This window comes from Sylvia atricapilla, chromosome Z, assembly GCF_009819655.1.
Source record: "Sylvia atricapilla isolate bSylAtr1 chromosome Z, bSylAtr1.pri, whole genome shotgun sequence".
Classification (NCBI taxonomy): domain Eukaryota; kingdom Metazoa; phylum Chordata; class Aves; order Passeriformes; family Sylviidae; genus Sylvia; species Sylvia atricapilla.
The window spans coordinates 9772470-9793481 of NC_089174.1; the positions used below are offsets into that span (position 1 = coordinate 9772470).

Here is a 21012-nt window from a genome sequence, read left to right on the forward strand (position 1 = left end):
GTAGCATCAATGGCTGCAAGCTATCATTTTGCTGCAGCTCCACTGCCCTCATGCCACTGGTTGTTTGTGTAAGACACACAGAAGTTCACTGAAGCTCATTAGTAGCACACACAGCACAGCACTGGCTGTCACCCTTAGGAGCACTCTGTCAGTCTGAACTCTCACACTGTCACTTGAACATCTTTACCCATACAAGGATATATGTTTGTTTTGTCCCTACAAGCAGATACGGGTGTTTCCCTAAGAACAGTGACTGGATTTGGAAAACAGTAACAAAGGTTTTTATGATTTTTACAACAGCCAATATCAATATAACAGAATCATTACAAGTTTTACTAGTTTTGGTTTTCAGAGTATTTTTATTTCTGTTTCAGTTGTACAATTTCATCATTAGAGAACAATACATAGTGTACATACATAACTTGCATGGTTCCCAGGTTTTAAAGTCATGTGCCAGGTTCAGGCTGCAAAATAGAGTTCACCATGCCTAAAATGAAAGCAGGCACATACACAGATTTCTATGCTGCTGCAGCATTAGCACAATCTTGTCTGGCAAATGCTACATTATGAGCACCACCAGCCATTAGGAGACTGCATGTACCAAAGAGTTAATGACATGGATCCTTAACATTCTGCCCCTGTAGTATTTTTTCATGTCAAAGTGACATCACTAGAAAAACATATTAAGCAGTTCACTTCTTGGTTTTAGAAGTTAGTGAAGGGGTATAGCTAGTGCAACACCTCACAAAATGAAATTGCAAATCTGATATACATTTTGCATAGTTAAAATTATGTCTGGATAACCTTGATTACTGGATTTTTTTCTTCTGGCCATTGTACTTTTGCTTTGAGCCGAACAGTTATTCCAAACACTCTCTCATTCAGTGCTCCCTAGTCACTTCAGATACCTTTCCATTTCTTTGGCTGCTTTCTTTTCCTTAACATCTTTTAATTTTTAGTATTCCTCCTACAGCAATATGCTGCACCAGACAACCACTCCCTCCCCTTTGGCTACTCTTGTTCGTTTTCTTCAGCTTTTCCCTCCTCTTCAGTTACTTCCTCTTTCTTCTGTTACTCTTCTCAACATGTCTAGGCTCTTTCTCATCTTCTACCATTCTGACTATCTCTTGATAGAGAGACAATGCCACAGGTTTCTCCTTGTTGCATCCAGTTGCTATTTGCTGTTTGCAATGCCACTTCTAAATCCTTCAAAAGCATTCACCTCTAGGTGCCTCATGCTTTCCATAATTACACATGGAAAGTTTTAATTTTTTTTTATGGTAAATAGAACATGAAAATCCAACTCACTGCCTTGAATCATAGCTAGAAAGAAGAAAGAGTTAATAGGGAGAAACAGAACGAGTAATTACAATCCCAATATAATAGTGCATATTCCCTAACTTGAGCTTGGGGTTGTTTTTTTCCCTTTTAGCACAGAATTAAACTTCTTCACAGTGTGTCAACTTATTGTCACTATTCTCTGCTACAGTAAACCTTAACAAGTTTGATCACATTTGCTTCTTTGCATATCTGTTAATATGGGTTATTGTAATAAATCCCCACTGTTATTTGCTAAATTCTTTTTAACTAGACTCTAACATTAGGAAAGTATCTGCCTCCTACCTGTTGACACTAGAACAGGGCAGGGAAAAATTCACAGCCATCCTTTAAAATGCAGAGGGCTGCTGAGATATGCACACTTTAAAAAATACTACAGGGCAGCCTGGATCACTGATTACTTATAGCACAAGCAGCTTTGCAAGTTTTGCAATGCCTACTGTGTGCAAAATGAAAGTTCTTCCTTCACAGTCTCTCACACTTTTAAGTCAAAAGCAAGCAAGTTGCTGGTAAGTAAGTTGATTGTCTGCAACTTACTTTTTGCCAGTAATTGTAACTTTGATCTCTGGTTCTGTTACAGATTTGGGCTTGTTTGGTTTTGTTGTTGGGTTTTTTTTTGGAGGGGGTTGGTTGTTTGGTTTTTTTTCCCCTGTTTTGTGAGTGGAATGCAAGGAGTCCAAAGTGCTCAGCAGCACAGGGAGACAATCCAGGCTTTGCTCATTTGCCCCAACCCTGGCCCTGGCAAAACGCAGGAACATTACTACAACCAGACAGAGCTCTTGTTGTCACACAGCTCCGCCCAAGCAGTTTCCAGTCAGGTTTCAAGTCTGCACACAAACTAATTACTCTCACACATTAAGAACCACTTTTGACTATTTAACTGTATTTTTTTAGTATGGCTTTAGGCTTATTTTTCTGTTAGTTAAAGATTTAAAGGGAAGATACTTCATTAAAAAACACTATACATTTTGAGATAAGCTAGTGACTGTGAAAAGTGCTAGGTTATTAACTTTGGAAAGTGCAGTCCTCCATATAGCCAAAAACATAACAGCAACAGTGCAGGCACCTCTGACTAGCCTGCAGCAGTGAGGTGCCAGCACAGGGAACAGGGGGAAGGGTGATTATCCCCTACTTTGATTCCCTGCTGACATACACAGGGACAGCAGTTCTGAGCACCTGTCAGTCACAGCAGCACTGCCAGCACCTGAGCTGATGTACTGGGCAGCACAACTACCAGTTCCAACAACTCTATTCCTGACCTCTTAATCAACACAGAATCATCATCCTTGAGGTAGATGACCAGATATTCCAACACACTTTCCCAGCACCTTTCAAGTCAAATATCACCATCAAATATTTCAAGTAAAAATACCTATTTTCAAGCACTGGAACTAGTGCCCACAGCATTATCCCTACTGTATCATGTCTGGAATGAGCTCTTTTGTACTACATTTGATGCTTTACATTTTCAAAGCACATCCAAAAATCAGCTACATGAGGATTACATTAAACCCTACAACTGATCCATAGTACATGATTATATATATAGTGTGTATATATATATATATATATATATTATATCTCTATAGTTTTATGGCCAACTTATAAGCCCCTGAGAACAGAGATTATGCATAAACACTGGCACCAATAACACTAGAAGACACAGCTTTATTTAGATGTAATTAGCATAGAAAGCACCTGGAATTATTTATATTTTCTATTTATAATAGATTAACTCTTTGGATATTTTCATAACTATATTAAGAATACATTTGTTAATCTTAACATCCATTGTGGAAAGATTGTATTTACATACAAATACATAAAGACTTAATGTGAAAGAGAAAGAAGTAAGAAAAGAAAATGCTTGCGCTTATCCCCTTATTTATATACATGGGTAGTGCCTTTAAATCAATTCATGTGAATGTGGGTCCCAGGTGTGAAAAGAAGTTACAGGTTCTGTTTCATAATGCTTTATGCATCTATAATTTTGACAGACGGTTTAAACTGTTTTTACAATACCTCCTACAGTGTCTACGAGCTCAGGAATCCAGCCCTGAGACAAACACAAAATCTGTCCTCCACTGCATTTGTAAAAGTCTCTCAGATGTGGCACATGTTCAGAATTGACAACTTTTACTGAAACACACCTGTCCACTCAGCACACGGGAGGATCCCTCAAGCCTCCCTGTCTGCATTGGGACCCACCACAAACTGTTACTCTTTCACTGTTGTAAGGCTTGGACAAGTCATTCCAGTTCATCTTGGTGACACAGTAACAGCTTGCTTAAACTGAAAAATGAGCCCAAACCCAATTCAAAATAGATTCCAACTGTGGTTTTTATCTACCCACAGCTGTTGCTATCCATAAAAAGTGACTTCAGTTCAAGATATCAACATTACATCACCTATGAAAGTGAAAGTGTCCATTTTTCAGAGTACAGGAGTTTTTTATATTGGCTACATTCTTCACTAAAGTCTCCTAATACAATCTTTGTTTGCAATGTATTTTGAAAGATAAACTAAACATGTTTGCAATACTTCAACAAGAAAATGGAATTCTTTCTGGGCTGAAAGAACATGAATTTTGATAAGTCAATAATGACAACATTTTTATAGGTAACAAATGCAAATTTGTGTGTATTACCTCTGAGAATTTTACACTGCTACCTACAGGGAATTATTCATTTTCTTCATTTTGATGTGCTTTACCAGTTGAATAGTACATTTTGACCGAGAGTCATAAAGTATATTTGACTGCTGCCTCCTGACTGTACAGATGCAAAGAACACCTTGAAAGGGAAAAAAAAAAGAAGAAAAAAAAAATAAGGTGCTGTCAGTTTATATTTATGAAAATATTTTTATTCGTATAGGAAAGGTGAATGCCACAGTCCCAAATACAAGGATATACATAAATCACAATTGAATTTTAATCCCAAGAGAAACTTTTAAACGTGAAACTGTACTTCTGATACAACTGCATTTTTAAAATGTATTTATTTCCCTATTTGAAAAGATGTACAAGAGCCTTTAAAAATAATTAATTTAAGGGCTTCAGTTTTCTAAATACAATAGTGGGACTAAACAGATTTCAGAGAACCTTTACCAAAATTGCTATACGCAAGAAATCGTACCTGACTATTCATACCCTGGTGTCTGCAATTAAGAGTGTTGGGGTTTATTTCTTTCCACATGATGACTGCTCTAAACTGCCCGTAATTTCAGTAGCCCAGGAGACACAGTCCTGTAGCTGGGAATCTTTGGGGCTCACTCACTAACCCGCCCCACCTGTGGTGCTGTGCAGTTCACAATGCCTTTATTTGTTATCACTGATAGCAGTGAAGGCTGGGTGGAATAGGGAGTTCTAACAGCTGGTGGTGGGAATGTGTGCAACATCCATAACGGATATCCATAATGGGTGCTTTGTTGGATCAGTGATTACACTGGCTTTGAACAGGGAAGTTATACCAAGGTAAGAAATAACCAATAACAAAGGTACCAAAATGAACTGGTCTCTCATAGTCAGCTATTACTCATTTTTGCTAAGTCACCACACTGTAGTCATCTCTGTACCTTGTCATTTCTTTCACACAGAAATTTTAGCTTCTGTGCTTTCTTGTGCATAAATACTCCTTCCAGATTTCCTGTTTCCACAGAGCGTAGTTCAATCGCTTTTTCTCCCCAGCCCATGACCTGATTGGACTGAAGGTAAGCTAAAAGAAAAAAAAAAAAAAAAAAGAAAAGGGAAAAAAAAAAAAAAAAGAAAGAAAAATTATTAGTACTATTTAACAGCTGAAAGACTGATTCTTGCCTCATTTATGTTAATTACAGATCTGATGCATTTTTCTTTGATAACAATATATTCTGAATTATTTGTATTTTGAGTTTACACAAAAAGCCTTAGGAATATTAACTAAATTTCAGTTTGTCCTCTCAAACTTATTTTGAACTCTAAAGATAAATCTTAACTACTTTAGTATATCTTATACTCACAAAAGCTTGGACGAAACCTCTGAAGGCTATCTTGTTTAACTGCTGGCCCCAAAGTGGGGCCCAAATAGACAAGGTTACTCGGGACCTTGTACACATATGGTTTGATGGATATTTCATAACCTTTCCAAGCCCCTGTTGTAATGCACTACTTTCAAGGCTGAACATTTCTTCCTAGTATCTTGGTGCAATTTGTACCCATCTTTGCCTCTCATCCTTTAACTGTTCATATTCAAGAAAACTTTTCCCTGTACCCACTGTACTCTGTTCCTATTAGTAAGCTAGGTTTGCATTTACTATGAAGTTCAACTTAGTCTGAAACCTAAATACTTCAGAATCTAAGACATAGCATGATTAATTTGGTACAATATTTCCAAAACCAAATGGTTATAATATGTGCAATATTTTCAAAACAAAAAGAAGCTATTAGAGCACTATGGAAGCTTACTACAACATTCTCTTTAAATCTGGCAATAAGAAATCAGAATAGTGATGAAGGAGTTAACACCACAGATTTCAAATTAGGCACAGTTTCAGTGAAAGCCTTCTAACTGGTACTTGTATGGGCTTCCAAGGTAAAATCACATTAGTTATGCTTTATTGGTAGTCAATGCTCAGAAATTGCTCTTGCTCAACTATCAATTGTTATTTCATTAGTCTAAGAATTCTGGTGCTCTAAAATGATTTAGAGGGAATGTGTGCACTGGACTTGATTTTAGTTTCATTGGGCAGTGCATGTCTGCCCTACATTATTAGTGCGAGCAAGGTCCACTTCTTAAAACCTTCATTGTTGATTTAGGTTTTTGTCTAAAAATTGACCTTTCAGTACAGATTGATACCGGAAGCAATAGCCTGCAATCCTGCTTGAGAAGGATAGCAGAAAATAAGGGCAATATGCCCATGTAGCTGTATGTACTTCTAGCAGGGTTGATTCAGTATTAACTTGGAATCCTTGCTTTATAATTGTTAAAACAAATGTATAAAAATCATACCTCCTTGGAAACACATACGGTTTGGTTACAGTGTTGTGATTTTAGTCTCCTCAGAGTCTATAAATTTCCCCTAAATCTGTTCAGAAGACTTTCAGTTATTCTTCGCACACAATGAAGGCCTTCCTGCCACTAGTGCCAAGAGCAAGAGAATTCTTTCCCGTACCCCAGTCATAAGGAAAGAGGAAGAAATCAACCTATTTTAAAAGCAGAGCAGCAGTGAGCAACCAAGGGTGAGTTGCAAAAGAGGAGGAGTATTTTCTAAAACTCAAGCACATGAAATGAATATATTTTAAAATCCTTTCTTTATGCTTCAGGCTGTACAACAGGGTACCATTGCTGTCTGCTGTGAAGAAAGTGTCATTAACATTTCTGAACAGTGCAGCAGTAGCAGCATGAGCCCAGGGCAGCACCCATGCAGTCTACAGTATCTGAAAAGCAAGCCCAGACCACACATACAGTGAGGAACATCAAAATGATACAAAAAATCAAACTTTTACTGTTTTTTTGTACCAAGTGACATCACATTAACCTTCTCAAACTTTGCTTTTGAGCACAAGAGAGACGGAGGCACCCCGTGGTTCTGGGGGGTGGAAGAAAAGCAGGTGTATCTATATAAACAGCATGAAACCATTCTGTGGCTACACTGTTTAGTATAGATCATATAGGTCTAGCAAGAAAGAACTAATAAGCCACCTGATCTTTTCCACTACATGAAATTTACACTCCAGGTGGCACTATGCTGTGTCTACATCTGTGCCTTTGGCAGATTTTAATTTGATAGGCTCCTTGCATCTCTCAGCAACAACTTCATCAGTCTCTGCTGCAAGCTCTAGCTTATCTGCTGGACCACTTCTGCTGTGTTCTGAAGAGATCTAACCTCCAGGCAGTATTCAAAACAGGAACACAATAAACCAGATATGCCAAGTTCAGCCCTGCTGCTCTGTTGTCTGGCCAATATACCAAGAACTTGTCAACTGACAATGGCAGGTTTAAGTACAGGTAGCAAAAATCTGAGTTGTGTAGCAGAATCAAAAAAATTCTTTCCCAAATTCCACCTGTGAAACAGCATGCAAACAAAATGGTCTCATTACACCATTTGCACAGTTGTCATGTAATAAGGATTTATCTATACATGGAGAGGGTAGCAGGCTGTGAATTCAAGGGTCAGTACTGAGTCTTGATAATCCTCCCACAGGGGAGCTCTCAGAGGTGTTTCATGTGAGATGAACTGAAAACAGATACTCAGAATAGAGTTGTCTTATTCTGGAACTCATATACCATGAGCACCTTGGGAATAGTTACTTTGAGTCCACCTTCCACTGCAGCTTTAGATAAAAATATCCTATGCTTCCAGCTGGTATGTTGTAGAGCACTGAGGCAGTAATTTAACCACCTTTTGGTAACACTGTCTGTTTCTCTACAGAATAGTCTTCTTGCTTCAAAAATGTACGGGGAAAAGGAAATAAAGACTTTTACTAGTTCCTCTGGGAATATCCAGGTTTGTGTCAACCCTCTATGGCTACATACTGTAAATAATTCATTACTCACACAAAAGGGCAAGAGTGCTCCCAAATCTTATTAACTTGATGTTTCTTAATGCCTTTTTAAAATCTCCTTTATAGAAAACATTACAGCTATATTTATATTTAGCCCTACACATATGTACATCTTTCAGATTAAACATAGAATACTTCCACAGTTTTAATTTCCCATAGGATTTGAGCTTCCTCTCTCCTATTTCTTATTAACAGATTGGTCACAGAGGTCCCAATTTATGAATAAGATATATTTAGATTCCCTGCCCTAAATCCATCGATTATAATACAAACTATTTCTTATTTTTTGTATCAAAATACTCTCACCAACTACAAACTTTTTTTTCAAAATACTTGTTTAAAGAAATCAAGAAATGAGCGAAGGATGAGTATAGAGCACCCTGATGGTAATGAAAGACCCTCCTGTCTCTGCAACAGAGAGTGAAAATTGGGATACACTCATACAGGCTTCAGGAGGTTTGAAATTAGTAGAGAAATCCCAGGAAAGCAGTATCTTTTAAGAAACTGTCAAGTTGCTCCTAAGCTGGGCCATTCAAATAACAAATTTTCACACTTCCCTCATATGTTTTTATCTGCAGCCAAGGATATATCAAAGGATTAAGAAAATTAACAGGAGTTAGTGGTAAAACTATTAAAATAACACTTAATAGAGGCCCTTATGTGAAATTCAAGTTGTGTGTTTATAGGTTAGGTTAATTTTCATTGGAAATGTGATTTCGATCAGAAGTCAAATTTGGTTTGTACAATGTCCCAAAGACAGGCTTTTCCTAAAACTACTCAGGTGAAAGTGAAAGGAAAAAAGTGAACATCCTTGATTTTTCACTGTGATATCCAGTTTCCTCCAAGCCAATATAGGCTTCTGTGCAGTCTAATTGTCTTGGGCTTGTTTTTGTTGGTATGTTTGTTTTAAAATAAAGAACAGGATTGAGACAGAAATTAAAACTAACAAGTAATAAACCCAAAAATCTGGCTGTGTTGTTCTTCATTTTCCCCATATTGTTAGGCTGAAGCCCTATGGGAAAGGTGAAACGAACAGCTGTCCTGGCTCCAGTACAACCAGAATCTCCTCCTACACAGCCAACTGCAAGCATGGGGAGATTAAGAATCTATCACAAATATCCTGGACTGGCAGCCCTGTGAATTTAAAGTGATAAAATGAAGCGGCCATTTGACAGCAGTTACAGACCTCTTCAGTAACTGACCCCTCAGTAGCTGTGAATTTCTACATAAAACGCTGTGCGCTATGAACAACCACAACACCTTTTCCCATTTGTAATTCACATAATTCTCCCTGTGGAAACTGGTGAGAAGCTGCTTCCTCAGTGAAGTCTGTCTGTATAGTCAATATGTGATGCAATAAACAGTGTGACAAGAATACAGACTGTGGTCCAAATGGGAAGCCCCTACTGCAATCATGGGCTCTGTTAACACAAAACACCCATAAATCTGTTTACTCTTTTAGACATCTGGTTTGCTCAGAAGCTGCTTTATGTGCCATACAACCATTTTCACATAGATACAAACCTCATAAAGAAGTCAGGCTTCATGCAGCAGAACTTTGTATTTAATAAAGAGCTATTTTTCATACATACCTACAGATGCTGGCATTTCTCCCCACTGCAGAACAGTCTCCTTTGTGAAATGCCCATATATATCAATGTAGATGCCTTCATCTTCATAGGTGAGCAGGAGCTCCATGCCGCTGGTGTTCGGGAGGATGATAATGGCATGTGGATGGATTGTCCCCTGGATCTAGAATTGCATTTTACTAAGATTTATATCAGAACATGGACTGCAATTTCCATGATGACATCGATCTAACTAGCTTGACAGAGCAATAAAAAGAACTAGCTCCTGGCTCATGGAAAGTGAAAGAAATGCCCGTTCTCAGACACTGCATAGTTTGCTAGTAAGTCTCTGAAACAGATTTTTCTCCCCTTCTCCCCGCCTTTGAATATGACAGTAGGTTTGCAAATAAATTAATGTTCAACAGTTCACTTTAAATTTACCAGTGTTAATTGGTTTCAAGAAGCCATGAAGCCATTGAGACACAATAATATTTACTTAGTCACTCACAAAACACCTGCATTATATAAATAATGAGAAAGGTGAAATAAATTTGATTTCACAACATTTTCAGAAGATGGAGGAAGGACAGCAACTTTCACATTCCAGGAGATCAGTGCTTTCACTTTCCATGATATTTTCCTATCCCCACTCACAAGTTAAAAACCTGCAAATTCAGTAATATTTATCTTGCTGTAAAAAGCTCCCTGGACCTTTTCACTCTGTTCTTTTCTTCCCACATCCTTCACTACGAACAGCTGCCCATTTGACTGCTGTTGGGCACACCTCTTCATGCCACAAGAACAGTGCATTTCACTCACACGAATCTCTCCCAGAAGCCAACATATCCCAAGCAAAAAAACCAAAACCAAAGGTGAAGTACACAACCATGAAGGTGGGGTTTTATGAAAGCATTTTTGAAAGAAAAAGAGGACAGCCTTAAAAAAACAGTAACAAAGCATTTCCTTGTTTAAAGCGCCACTCGAAACAGGATGTTAAACATTAAATTAAACCACCACAATTAATATTTTTATAGGAAGCATATGACTGGAGCTTTACATCATTCTCACAAGCCAGCCACACACAGGTTGTTCATTCTCCTCAAGCACAGACATGATGCACACCAGAAGGGCACAACGAACAGTAAAAGAAGCACTGAAGCTGTACTTGCCAAACTGAATACACTCAGGCCACCCACTTGACTCCGTGCCTCCGCAACAACTATCCGTAACACTAGAACAGGGATCCAGAGCCGCAGAGCAATTTTAATGCGTTGCCTTGGGACTCGCATGAGCGACCGGAGCAGGTAAGAGATGAAGAAAGAGGTGGGGAACCAGGAAAAGAGGCTACCAGAAAGCAAGAGTATCCCAAGTCAGCCTGTTATGGTCTGGGCTGTCGCCACCACAAAGCTCCTTGAGATAATTATCCAGTTCTAGCTCTTTTAAAATCATAGAATATCAAAAAAGATAGAGCTGCTCTAGCAGCTGATTTATTCCAGGTCTAAGACTCTGAAGGGAAAATATATTTTTAGTCCGTGCTAACTTGTGGCTGGAGAGCTCACACAAGTGTAGTCAGTCTCAGGTGCCCCACATATTCAGGGCAGTCACCTGGGAAATCTCTCTCATCAGGTACCTAATTGTATTTGCAGCCTGTTGAAAAAGTAAAGCCTCTAAGAAAGTTCACTTTTTTCCTTTGCCTTTCTTCTCTTGGGCAATTATGGTAATGATCCTTTTGACAAGTCACTGTTCATCTTGTTCAGCAACCCACTACCAGACAGGCACGTGGGTACCGTGCTTCAATTTACAAACTGATGTGAATTCATCACAGCTGCTGCATAGTTAACAAAGCTACTGTCAGATTAAATAAATCCTCTAACAAGACAAATACTAAATACCTTAAAAAAAAACAACACAGAAATAATCAGTACAAGGCTTTAGTAGGTGATTCAACAGTTAGAATAGTTAGAAAAGTCATTTTTCAGTTAAGAGAAGTCTATAAATCTAACAGACAACCTTACACACTACGTCCATCAGGAACACAGATCTGACAGAATGTGGAGGCTGTGGCTTGCAAGGGCAGCAGAGTGATCAAGTGGCTTGCACAGGAGGAGTGGGTTTTCATTTGAGTTGAAAACAAGGGGCTGAGAGTGGAGAAAAGTTAAAAAATAGATGGATTCATGGCACAGGCTGCAACATGCAGATCTGGGATGAGATTTCTTTAGACCTCCCAAGCATAACTTTGGGACACATGGTCTGGGGATACAAGGAGGCCATGGCAGCCCCAGCCCCTGTGGAGCACTGTTGACTTCAGGGAAGGTTCAAGTGTGCACAGAAATTTCTCTGCTGGGAGCCTCCCATTAGACTGGAGCCAGTCTGGACCCTGCAAGTTTGCTGAACCTAAGCCCCCAAGATTCTCTGGCTTTTGGGACTCACAGCTTTGAAAAGAACTATCTAGAATAGCTAAAAAATAAGCAAACAAACAAAAATCCAAAAATATTAACACCATAGCAAAGACTTCATATTAAACGGCCTCATGCCAGCCATTCACTTCTGCAGGGCAATTTGCTGGCATGTGAGCTTAAGCAGGAATTTACTGATCACCATCACCTCAAACAGAGACACAATGCAGGATATACACATACTCCTGAAATCAACACCTTTATGCTAACTTACTGACAATCTAATGAGAAAGTAACAAGGAAAATGTAAAACCGCTTCTGAATTGACATCAGGAGCAGCTGAATAGCGAGAAGATCAATCTGAAGTTGGTTTCTGCTGTCTGCAGTGGCAGACTGTAAAAGTCACCTAAATTCATGTAGATATTATTGTGTCTTTGACTGTTCAAGTCTGAAATTTCTGAGATAAATCAATTAAAAAATAGTACCATCTATACAATAGGTTTTCTGATATTAAACCACTAAAATGGATATTCTAAATGTGATAAAAGCGTTTAAACAGGACTTCAGTGTTATCAAACTATGGGAAAAGTGGTTTTGTATTAGCTGCCACTAATCATTCTTTTGAAAAATAGCCCAACTCTTAACCTGATCATCAACAATACAGCCCAAAGAACAAAGGCATTAATGTAGTTTTTTGGATTCTCTTACGTGTGTTGGAAGGTACAAGTCATACACAGATCCAGAGTCCACATCAATGGCATGAAATCCCACTACTGAGCCATATATGACCTTTAGTCTTTGCCCATTTTCAACAGTCAGGTCAACTGACAGTGGTTTGTGATGAAGTGATGTAAAGGACTGGAAAAAAGAAAAATGCAGTATGTAACACAATAGAACTGTTTGTTTGCAGAACTACATTTAGGATCCTAAGAATTCCCAAAATTCAAAAGTTAGACAGCTATTTTTGTTAAATAGGAGGTTACATTTAAGGAGCTAAGTATCCATCATCCACTGAATTGTAAGGACAGTTGGATAATTAATTTGTGGTTTGAAAAAGAAATCAAGACTCTAGAAATGGGCTAGGCAAAAAGTAGGCTGACCACCATTGTGCCTAATTTCCTCCCCTTTTGAGGGAAATCAACATCAGTTTTGTCACTTCAAATGCACATTTTGGCACAGCACCTGCTGTGTTTGGCTGGCGTAGAGAGAAACAAATTATTCACATCTAATACTCACCACTGTGACAGCTTCATGCTTGCCTTCTCCAAAGTACATCAAATGCACTACATTTTCTTTAAAAGAATATTCAGTTTATCTTTAGCTAGAATAAATGTTATACAAAACAACAAAAACAAAAGCAGAGAGTAGATGAGAGACAGTGACACATCTGAACCAACATGATGTTTCACTCACCTTAAAAGCCATGAATTTGTGATAAGGCTTTGGAGCCCAAGCATAAACCTCCACTGAGTTCTTCAAAGCGATTACAAGGAATTTGATTCTTTCATATTTCACTGTAATACAAGAACAATTCCTTAGATACCAGACAGACACTTAAATCAAAGACCATCTCATCACATGAAATAATTTAAATGGATTACTTGTAGAGGTAGACATTATCCAGCAAGGGAGACTAATGCATTCTGGACATCAATGTTTAATATCACCAGTGACAATACCTTGACTGGAAACATACAATTCATTTATTTTCAGTAATACCAAATGACTGTTACAAATATTTATACATTCCTTTTCATATAGTGATGAAAAAAAACCAACTCACTACTCAGAAAAAATGGTCTTGACCCTGCAGCTAAACCAACCTACTCGATTTTTTAAGAATAAACGCACCTCACCACTACTGGTTATCAATAAACTACTGTTGGAGGACTGGTGGTTGTTGGCTGAACAATTCTGTCACACTTGGCAGGATGTATTTTCATTTCATTGCTCATCTGTGGGTTAAATTCCCAGGTGCTGTATGGGTGAAGGACTCCCATCTTTCTGAGATGAGTAAGTGTTTAAGAGATGAGCAATTTCTCCAAGACAGTTTAGGTCATGCTGGGCCCATTGAGAATAAATGAAGAATCATGCATTGAAAATTAAGATTTCTTTGTGCATTGTGTTTTCACTCAGCCAGAGACACACATTTGGAAACAGGATGCTATCTCAAACAGGCAGAGAACAAGAAAACCTAGCAAACTCCACCAAAATGCAGAACAGTACACCCTTATCCTTTTCTACCTGGAAAAACAGCTGTACAACCAAAGGCCAAGATACGAGAAGATTCACCAAGAGGGAAAGCAGCAGCTGTGCTGTGAAAATCGCAGGAGTGGCTTGTCATATGTAAACAAAGAAGTTCCTACCAAATATTTGCCTGATTTTAGGGAAAGTATTTTGTAGATTTTTTTTTAATGCACCAAACCCAAGGATAAGCAAGTCAAGTGGAATATGTGGGTGCTTAGCTGTAATCACAGTTAAAGTAACAACACACATCTGTTTCACATTCTTTCTTAAGTTTAACCCCTGCCACTTCTAAAGCCAAAATGGTCAAGCAAGGTATTAATGAGAAGCAGCCACCTCACATTTCCTGCAATCCTCTGTATCATGGTCTTATTTGACTTTGAAGAAAGTGCCACTTTCACGCATCATCTTCACCAAGGCAAAACTTGTGCCAATTTATCCACCCTCCAGAGTTAAATGATGGAAATTATCACAATCCTCACATTGACCTTCAAGAATGAACTGCCTGAGAGCCAAAGAAAAGCAAGATGGTACCATTTCCAGGGTGTTTAAACAAAGGTATATCTGGATCTTTCATGAGAGAGAAAGGGATGAGCCGATCTACCTAAGGACATCCTACAAATATGATTCACTAGGACTTGAACTAGGCCAAATTTCTTAGCAGTTACCGAGGGCCAAGAGGGAAACTGAGGAGGTGGAACACATTAGTTCAATTAAAACCTAAAGTAACGACAAAAAAACTGAACCATGGACTGAGCACAGACTGTGGCTGGCACTCCCTCCTTCCAGCCATTACAGGGAACAGCCATAACATCATTTGATAACTGCTGCAAGGAGAGATGCTGCCTGAAATGACAGGGACAAAGGGACCTGCCATGTAAAACAGAGTCTTGAAAAAACTCACAAGATACTCACCCAATACAATCCTGAAACAAAGCTGAAAAATGCTGCTGCTACAAGATGCAAAAAGAGGATGATTAAGCATCTCTCTAAGGAAAAAAAACAGGAAATCCTTACCGACTTTGTAGTGCACACAGCCTTCCAGGTCACCCACAGACACCCAGCCTTGCCTCTTCTCCACCTCTGGATCATTACGCAAGATTTTATTTCTTAACCATGACAAGTAATACACCCTCAACTTATTCTTCTTCCCTGGGATTTGCAAGAAGAGACAGAACACTTTAACTTCCTGAACTGCAAACTCTTCCCCACTTACAAAAAGCCAGAGTTTTGTGACCTTGAGTGGGTCTTTGTACCTTGACAAGCTGAGCGAACATAGCAAGGGCACAAGGGAGTGCCCAGGGTGATGGGAATACACAGGGGGAACTGCACAGGAGCAATCCTATGGCACTGGGCACATGTGCAATTACCCTGTGACTCAAACTTCATGCAAGATTTTCATACCTGACTAAAATTCTTCCCTTGGGCAAAGAACAGGTTTCTACAGATGCAGGTATTATCAGAAACCAGCACACTGTTTATCTTGGAATACAGGCATGTCCTACAACGGCCACTTTGAATAACCTCTTCATTTAGTTCTAATTAGCTGTCAGTCTTCATTCAAAGCAGGTATTTTTCCTTTGTAAGCCTTTCCAGGTGAGAATTATTTTGTCATCCTTCATCTGAATCACTCTTTTTGTTGTATTAGTTCACAAGTACCTTTGGTTAACAGACTACTCCAAAGAGAAGGCTGTCATGACACGTTGTTATGTCCCAGCAACACATGGACCTGGCAGTGTGGTACAAACAGCTGTTGCCATTGCACATCATGATGAGTGTGGATTGGAGATAAGCTGGACCCAGACCTCTGACCTTGATATGTGTTGTGCATACTTTAAGGCCACTCTCAGCCATGATAAAGCCAGAGTCCAAACTGTTTCCCAGCAGAGGTTGAAATCTCCACTTAATGTTATTGATGCTTTCGCAATACAGGTCACTCTCATGTTACTGCTCACACCTCTTGTTGAACACAGGATGAGGTTAAATCATGAGATAGATATAGCACTTAGATAGATGCTCACCCACCATAGAAACAAGAAAAGTGACAAGATATAGCTTGCAGAGAATCAGTTCATTTTAGGAATATGAAACACTCTGTACTTCCCAGAAATCATTTCACACATTAACCAGGCAATGAACTGCCCCAAAGCCACTGTGGAATGGGAGTGTAAATGTTAAAAACTCAGGAGAGTTTTCCTATTAACAAGAATAACTGTCCTGTGATTTTCTGAAAGAGGAAATTCCTCAACCTAGTTTATAACCTAATTCTTCTTTTTAATTGCCTCCAACCCCAACGTGGGTCAGATACTTTTAGCCACTGAACCAACCTGATATAGTAATTAGCACATTGAGTCCTTCCAGAACATCCATTTGCTGGAACCGTCTCCTTGTAATCAGTGTATAAACTCTTCCTTGCCCACTTCTGTCCAGCAGCCACAATCCATTCTCTGTTCCCACCAATAAATTTACTCCTGTCGATAGATGAAAAAAATACTGCATTAAGTCACCTAATGATTCAGAGGTCAGTGAGTGCTCTTTGTTTTGAGAACCAATTTTTATTTCATCTCACTTAATGGTACCTGATAATTTCTCTGTTGCTCCGTGGATGACCTCCCAGAAAAAAAAAATAAAAATCTCATCATTAGAATTTTTACTCAGCAGAACACCTGTGTACCTATGGAACTTGAAGAATGAGTAGTTCTGCTGAAGTCTATGTTGATTTAAACAGAAAGGAAAACATTCTGTGAACCTAGTCACCTCAGGAATGCACCAGAGTAAAACTCAGGAAAGTGACCAGAGTAAAAGTCCCAGTTCAGCACCATTACAGCAGTGATACAGGAGACCCAACTAAGTGCTCCAAGGGTCCCTGTCGATTACAAAAAAAAAAGAGAAAAAAAAAAAAAGAAAAAAAATCCCCTCCCCGAAGTCTCTTTTTCCAAATACAACATTCAAATCATGGGAGCACCAAACTTGTGGGAAGAAGCACTGTGTTACAAGGACGTGCAGGTTTGTTTGCTGCATGACTGTTTCCAAAACAGTCTGGTTTGGAAAACGCCTTCAAATGCCAAATTAAGGAGTGAATCCATCTGAAATCCGACTGCTGCTAAGGAAAAGAAGGCTCCATTGGGTTGCTGACATCAGAGAATGTCATAAATTGTGTTTGGCTGGAATGACATCTATGTTTCTAATTAGCAGATTCTAAAGACACAACATAAGGTGTCCTGCTGTAATAAGCACCCTTCTCCACTGGCAATGCTCTGACAAGTACCTGGTGCTCTTCAGCCTCAATGCACATTTAATTACACACCTTGCCACACAGCTCTCTTCTTAATTTAAAATTTTTGATTCCTACAAACCCACATTACGAAAAATCTGTGAAGCTATAAACTGGAAATCTACATTTGCTCTAGGTAATGTTCCATCTACTTCATTCACTTGCCATTCCAGGCTAAAAAAGTGAGGCTAAAAGGCTGGGTGAGTCCCATAGAATACATCTTTTCCTCTGAAGCAGAAAGATGGTTAAAATAACTCAAGAGTTTAGCTAGTGTGTGACTGGGACAAGGTCTCCAGCTGTTGAGAGTGGTCTGACTGCTGTATCTTGGTTTTACAACATGTGAAGCTGACCCTGTAAAAAGCATGTAAGTGTAAACAATGGCTTAGTGATGTTCAGAATAAGCAGTGACAGCAGGAACTAAGCAAGACAAGCTTTTGGAAGGACCTAACCTGCTTTGGATCCTTGGAATACTTAACACACATGTCAGCAAAAGGCTTTGTGTTTGGATTACTTCCACTGGGTCAGGGCTCTGTGATCAGCTGTACCCATGTGCAGCTCAGATGAGTCTCATGAGCCCAAAAACTGCTGAAACATTTACAACTTTTGGCTCTCCCAATGAGCATAGTTTCAACTTGGTGCTTGATCAAAACTTTTTTTCATTCTGATGCACAAAGTCCTTTGCAGCTGTAATTCATGTGTTTGCCATCTCATCCTTGAGAAGGCAGAGCCATGTAAGTGACACAGGTATCAGCTCAGGGATCCACTCCAGCACTCTCTGCCAGGAGAGTGGCAACACAACTGTGAAATCTGCCTAGCAGACACTGCCAGCCTCTCCTGCTGTGCCTTCCCTCCACACACCTGCCCAAGGACTCAGAGCTTACCCCACAGAGCAGCACACAGGACCTCGGAGTTGAATTTCTTCTTGTATTTACGAATTTCTGGGCTGTCACTTTGCGGGCGGATATTGGTTGGATTGACGTTGACAACAGAGCCCTTCCTTGCATTTTCCCTCCTGACAGGCTCAGGTTTGGAACTAGATGCTGGAATGAAAGACACGCAATTGGAAAATGTGAGTGTTTGGCTGCAGCTCATATTTGAACCACCTTGCTCATGGTAGAATGAAAGAAACCCCAGAGGGGTGAGAAAACACCCTGAGAGCTTTGCATAGCCACAAAAAAACATTTGGGAAATTCCTTGAGCATTCTTGAGAAAGCATGGTGGTAAAACAGCAGCAGAGTACAGCAAACCACATCTGAAAGAAGGGCAGAAGCAGTACAATGAAAATTCACAGTAATGTGAAGTTCCACTTTCAGAAGACTTTACTCAGAGTTTTCATTTCCAAGCAATAAGCCATTTCCACACCTGCCAAAAAAATAAAATGAAAAAGAGAGAGAAAAAAGGAAAAACAAACAAACAAACAAACAAACAAACAAACAAAAAAACAGGAGGAACATTTTAATGCAAAAGTAAAGCATACTCACAAGAACTACAGGAGGGTCCTACTGGACTGGTGGGAGGGGTGATTGGCAGAAGTCTTGGATCTATGAATGATGTGAAGGATGTTGTAGAGGATGTGCTGCTCTTGGCAGGTGGGCTTTCAGCACATGGGCTCTGCAAAGAGAAACAAGAGCTGCCTCAGGCAGGCAGTGCTTGGGGCACACACCCTGTGGTGCCCCTACTGCTGTTATCTGCCTCTAGTGACACCTCTCCCCACAGGCCCATGCTCACAGCAGTGCCAGAGCCCTCTGGGGCTGCCCTGGCCCCTGTGCTCCCTCACATGGTGCTTGGGTGTGAGAAAGCCATGGACAGTGAGCAAAGACACACCAGAATGTTGCCATGGCAAGGAGCAGAGGGTCTGAGTCCTCTAGCTTGTGCAAAAGGTGAGAAGAAAAAAAGCTAATAAAGAAAGAGAGCAGAGAAGGAGATGAGGGAAAATAAGTGTAACAAAAAAATATGCTAGGCAGCTCAAGATTTCTTATTTTCCTCCTAGATAAAACTTGTAAAGGAAAGAAGTGATGTAGTGAAAAAACTTACTGTAAAAAGAGAAAGGATAGAGGAACTGAAAAACACTAGAGTTCAATCCAGTCAATCTGTAATTTATCTCTTACCTTAGTCAGAGGTTTGTTCTGAGGTTCCTGGCAAGTCAGTGGCACTTGTGGCGGGCTCACAGAGGAGTCTGTAATTTGGCTTTGCTGGAGGAGATCTGGCAGAAGATAGTTCTGGTTGTTTATGCTCCAAAGGCCTTCTTGGGTATTTGGAATTTGTTTCCCTAAAATGTGATCCTGCATGAGAACATACAGTTAAACACCACATTTAGTTTATTTCCAATGCACTCTGCAACTCCAGTTAATCAGGATGATAAATAATGAGCACATGGGGAGGAGTGCTCTCTGTGATACATCATTTACAGACAAACCCCACAGCAAGACTAAAACCAAAAATTAAATACCAAAGTGTATGGCAAACATCTGAGATGACAAATCTGGGGTTTACTTCTGAAGTGCTCCACAAATATTCTTCATCTACATTACATCCACCACAGAAAAAGAAGAAACTTCAGCCTCAGAGACAGCAAGTCAAATGATTTGCTAATGAGTTTCAGACCTGACCTTTGTATACTGCAGACAGAAGAAGGCACTTCTTGGTTCTGGACCTGCATTTAGTTTAAAGCCCATCACCATTCATCCCATTGCTACTTTCCATTTACTGAATTAGGAAACCTTACTCCAGAAAAAGAACATTTAGTAGGACCCAGCATCAGCATTTCCACTATAGTGTCATTTGGTTCTGCAGACCTCGTTACAGCATCCCATGGAAATACTTGAGAACTTGTGAGGTTCCACACAAACTCTTTCCCTGACAGCATTATCTATGGAGTCAGAGGTTGATTTCTAGAAATACATTTTATGTTTTCATTTAGATGTAAAAGCTGAACCCAAAATACGCAAGTCAGTATTTAAGACTGGGGAACGAAGCCAGAATGGGGCTTTTTATTTCAGTTTTCAATCACATTCAACTGAACTAAACCAAACCAAATCCTCATCTGAATCACTCGGGCAGTTTAGGGGACACACCCTAACCACTTCAAAGCATTTCATACTCATAGGACAAGGAAAGGGATGCTGGAGGTGACGTGGAGACTCATGGTGGCTGTGGCTGGTGGGTGAAAAAGGGGTCAGAGGAAGGGATGGGTGGTTCCATGGGAAAGGGGGAAAAGACTAGACAGCAGCAGAGAAATTTATGAGAAGTGTCAGCCGTCTGCTTGTTCCCCCTCCCTCCCTCTTTTCTCCAAACTCACAAAAATACATAACCTCAACTCTTTATCATCCTCCCTCATCCTGAGTGTAGGCCTCAAAGACCCCAACATTCTCCCTTCCCTCAAGCAGCCTAATTGAAATACCAGGATATCAGGGGAAAAGGGAGACAGTGGGCTGGCTTTGCCACAAGAGAAGTACTGGTTTATGCCCTGTTTATACTTCTTCCTCCAAAGCAGAGTCTTTTCTCTTCAAGGATGGTGGGACAAAGGCCAAGTGGAACTCTCTCCCCAGGCAGGAGGGTCACCACTCTGGTCTGGAGTTTAGAGACATGAGAGGTAAAGAAAAATCCTTTTTCTTTTTACCCTGCTACAGCTCTGGAGAAAACACCAGTTTCACA

The 21012-nt window shown here is 39.7% G+C and overlaps 1 protein-coding gene across 3 annotated transcripts in view; it reads right to left on the bottom strand.

The window, feature by feature from the left end:
• Nucleotides 1–330: 330 nt before the first annotated feature.
• The window catches only part of LOC136373802 (mitogen-activated protein kinase kinase kinase kinase 4-like), a 93801-nt gene continuing 73119 nt past the window's right edge, over nt 331–21012 (bottom strand). For 2 of the 3 annotated variants that reach the window (XM_066338794.1, XM_066338793.1), the window contains exons 22-31: nt 19467–19640; nt 18840–18969; nt 18240–18398; nt 16412–16555; nt 15102–15236; nt 13254–13354; nt 12549–12698; nt 9469–9628; nt 4912–5051; nt 331–4130 (exon numbers count right to left, since the gene is read on the bottom strand). In XM_066338794.1, coding sequence (XP_066194891.1) covers nt 4047–4130; nt 4912–5051; nt 9469–9628; nt 12549–12698; nt 13254–13354; nt 15102–15236; nt 16412–16555; nt 18240–18398; nt 18840–18969; nt 19467–19640 — 1377 coding nt within the window. In that variant the 3' untranslated portion in view covers nt 331–4046. The remainder of the gene's footprint in view (nt 4131–4911; nt 5052–9468; nt 9629–12548; nt 12699–13253; nt 13355–15101; nt 15237–16411; nt 16556–18239; nt 18399–18839; nt 18970–19466; nt 19641–21012) is intronic. The other variant, XR_010745740.1, reaches the window with a different exon arrangement.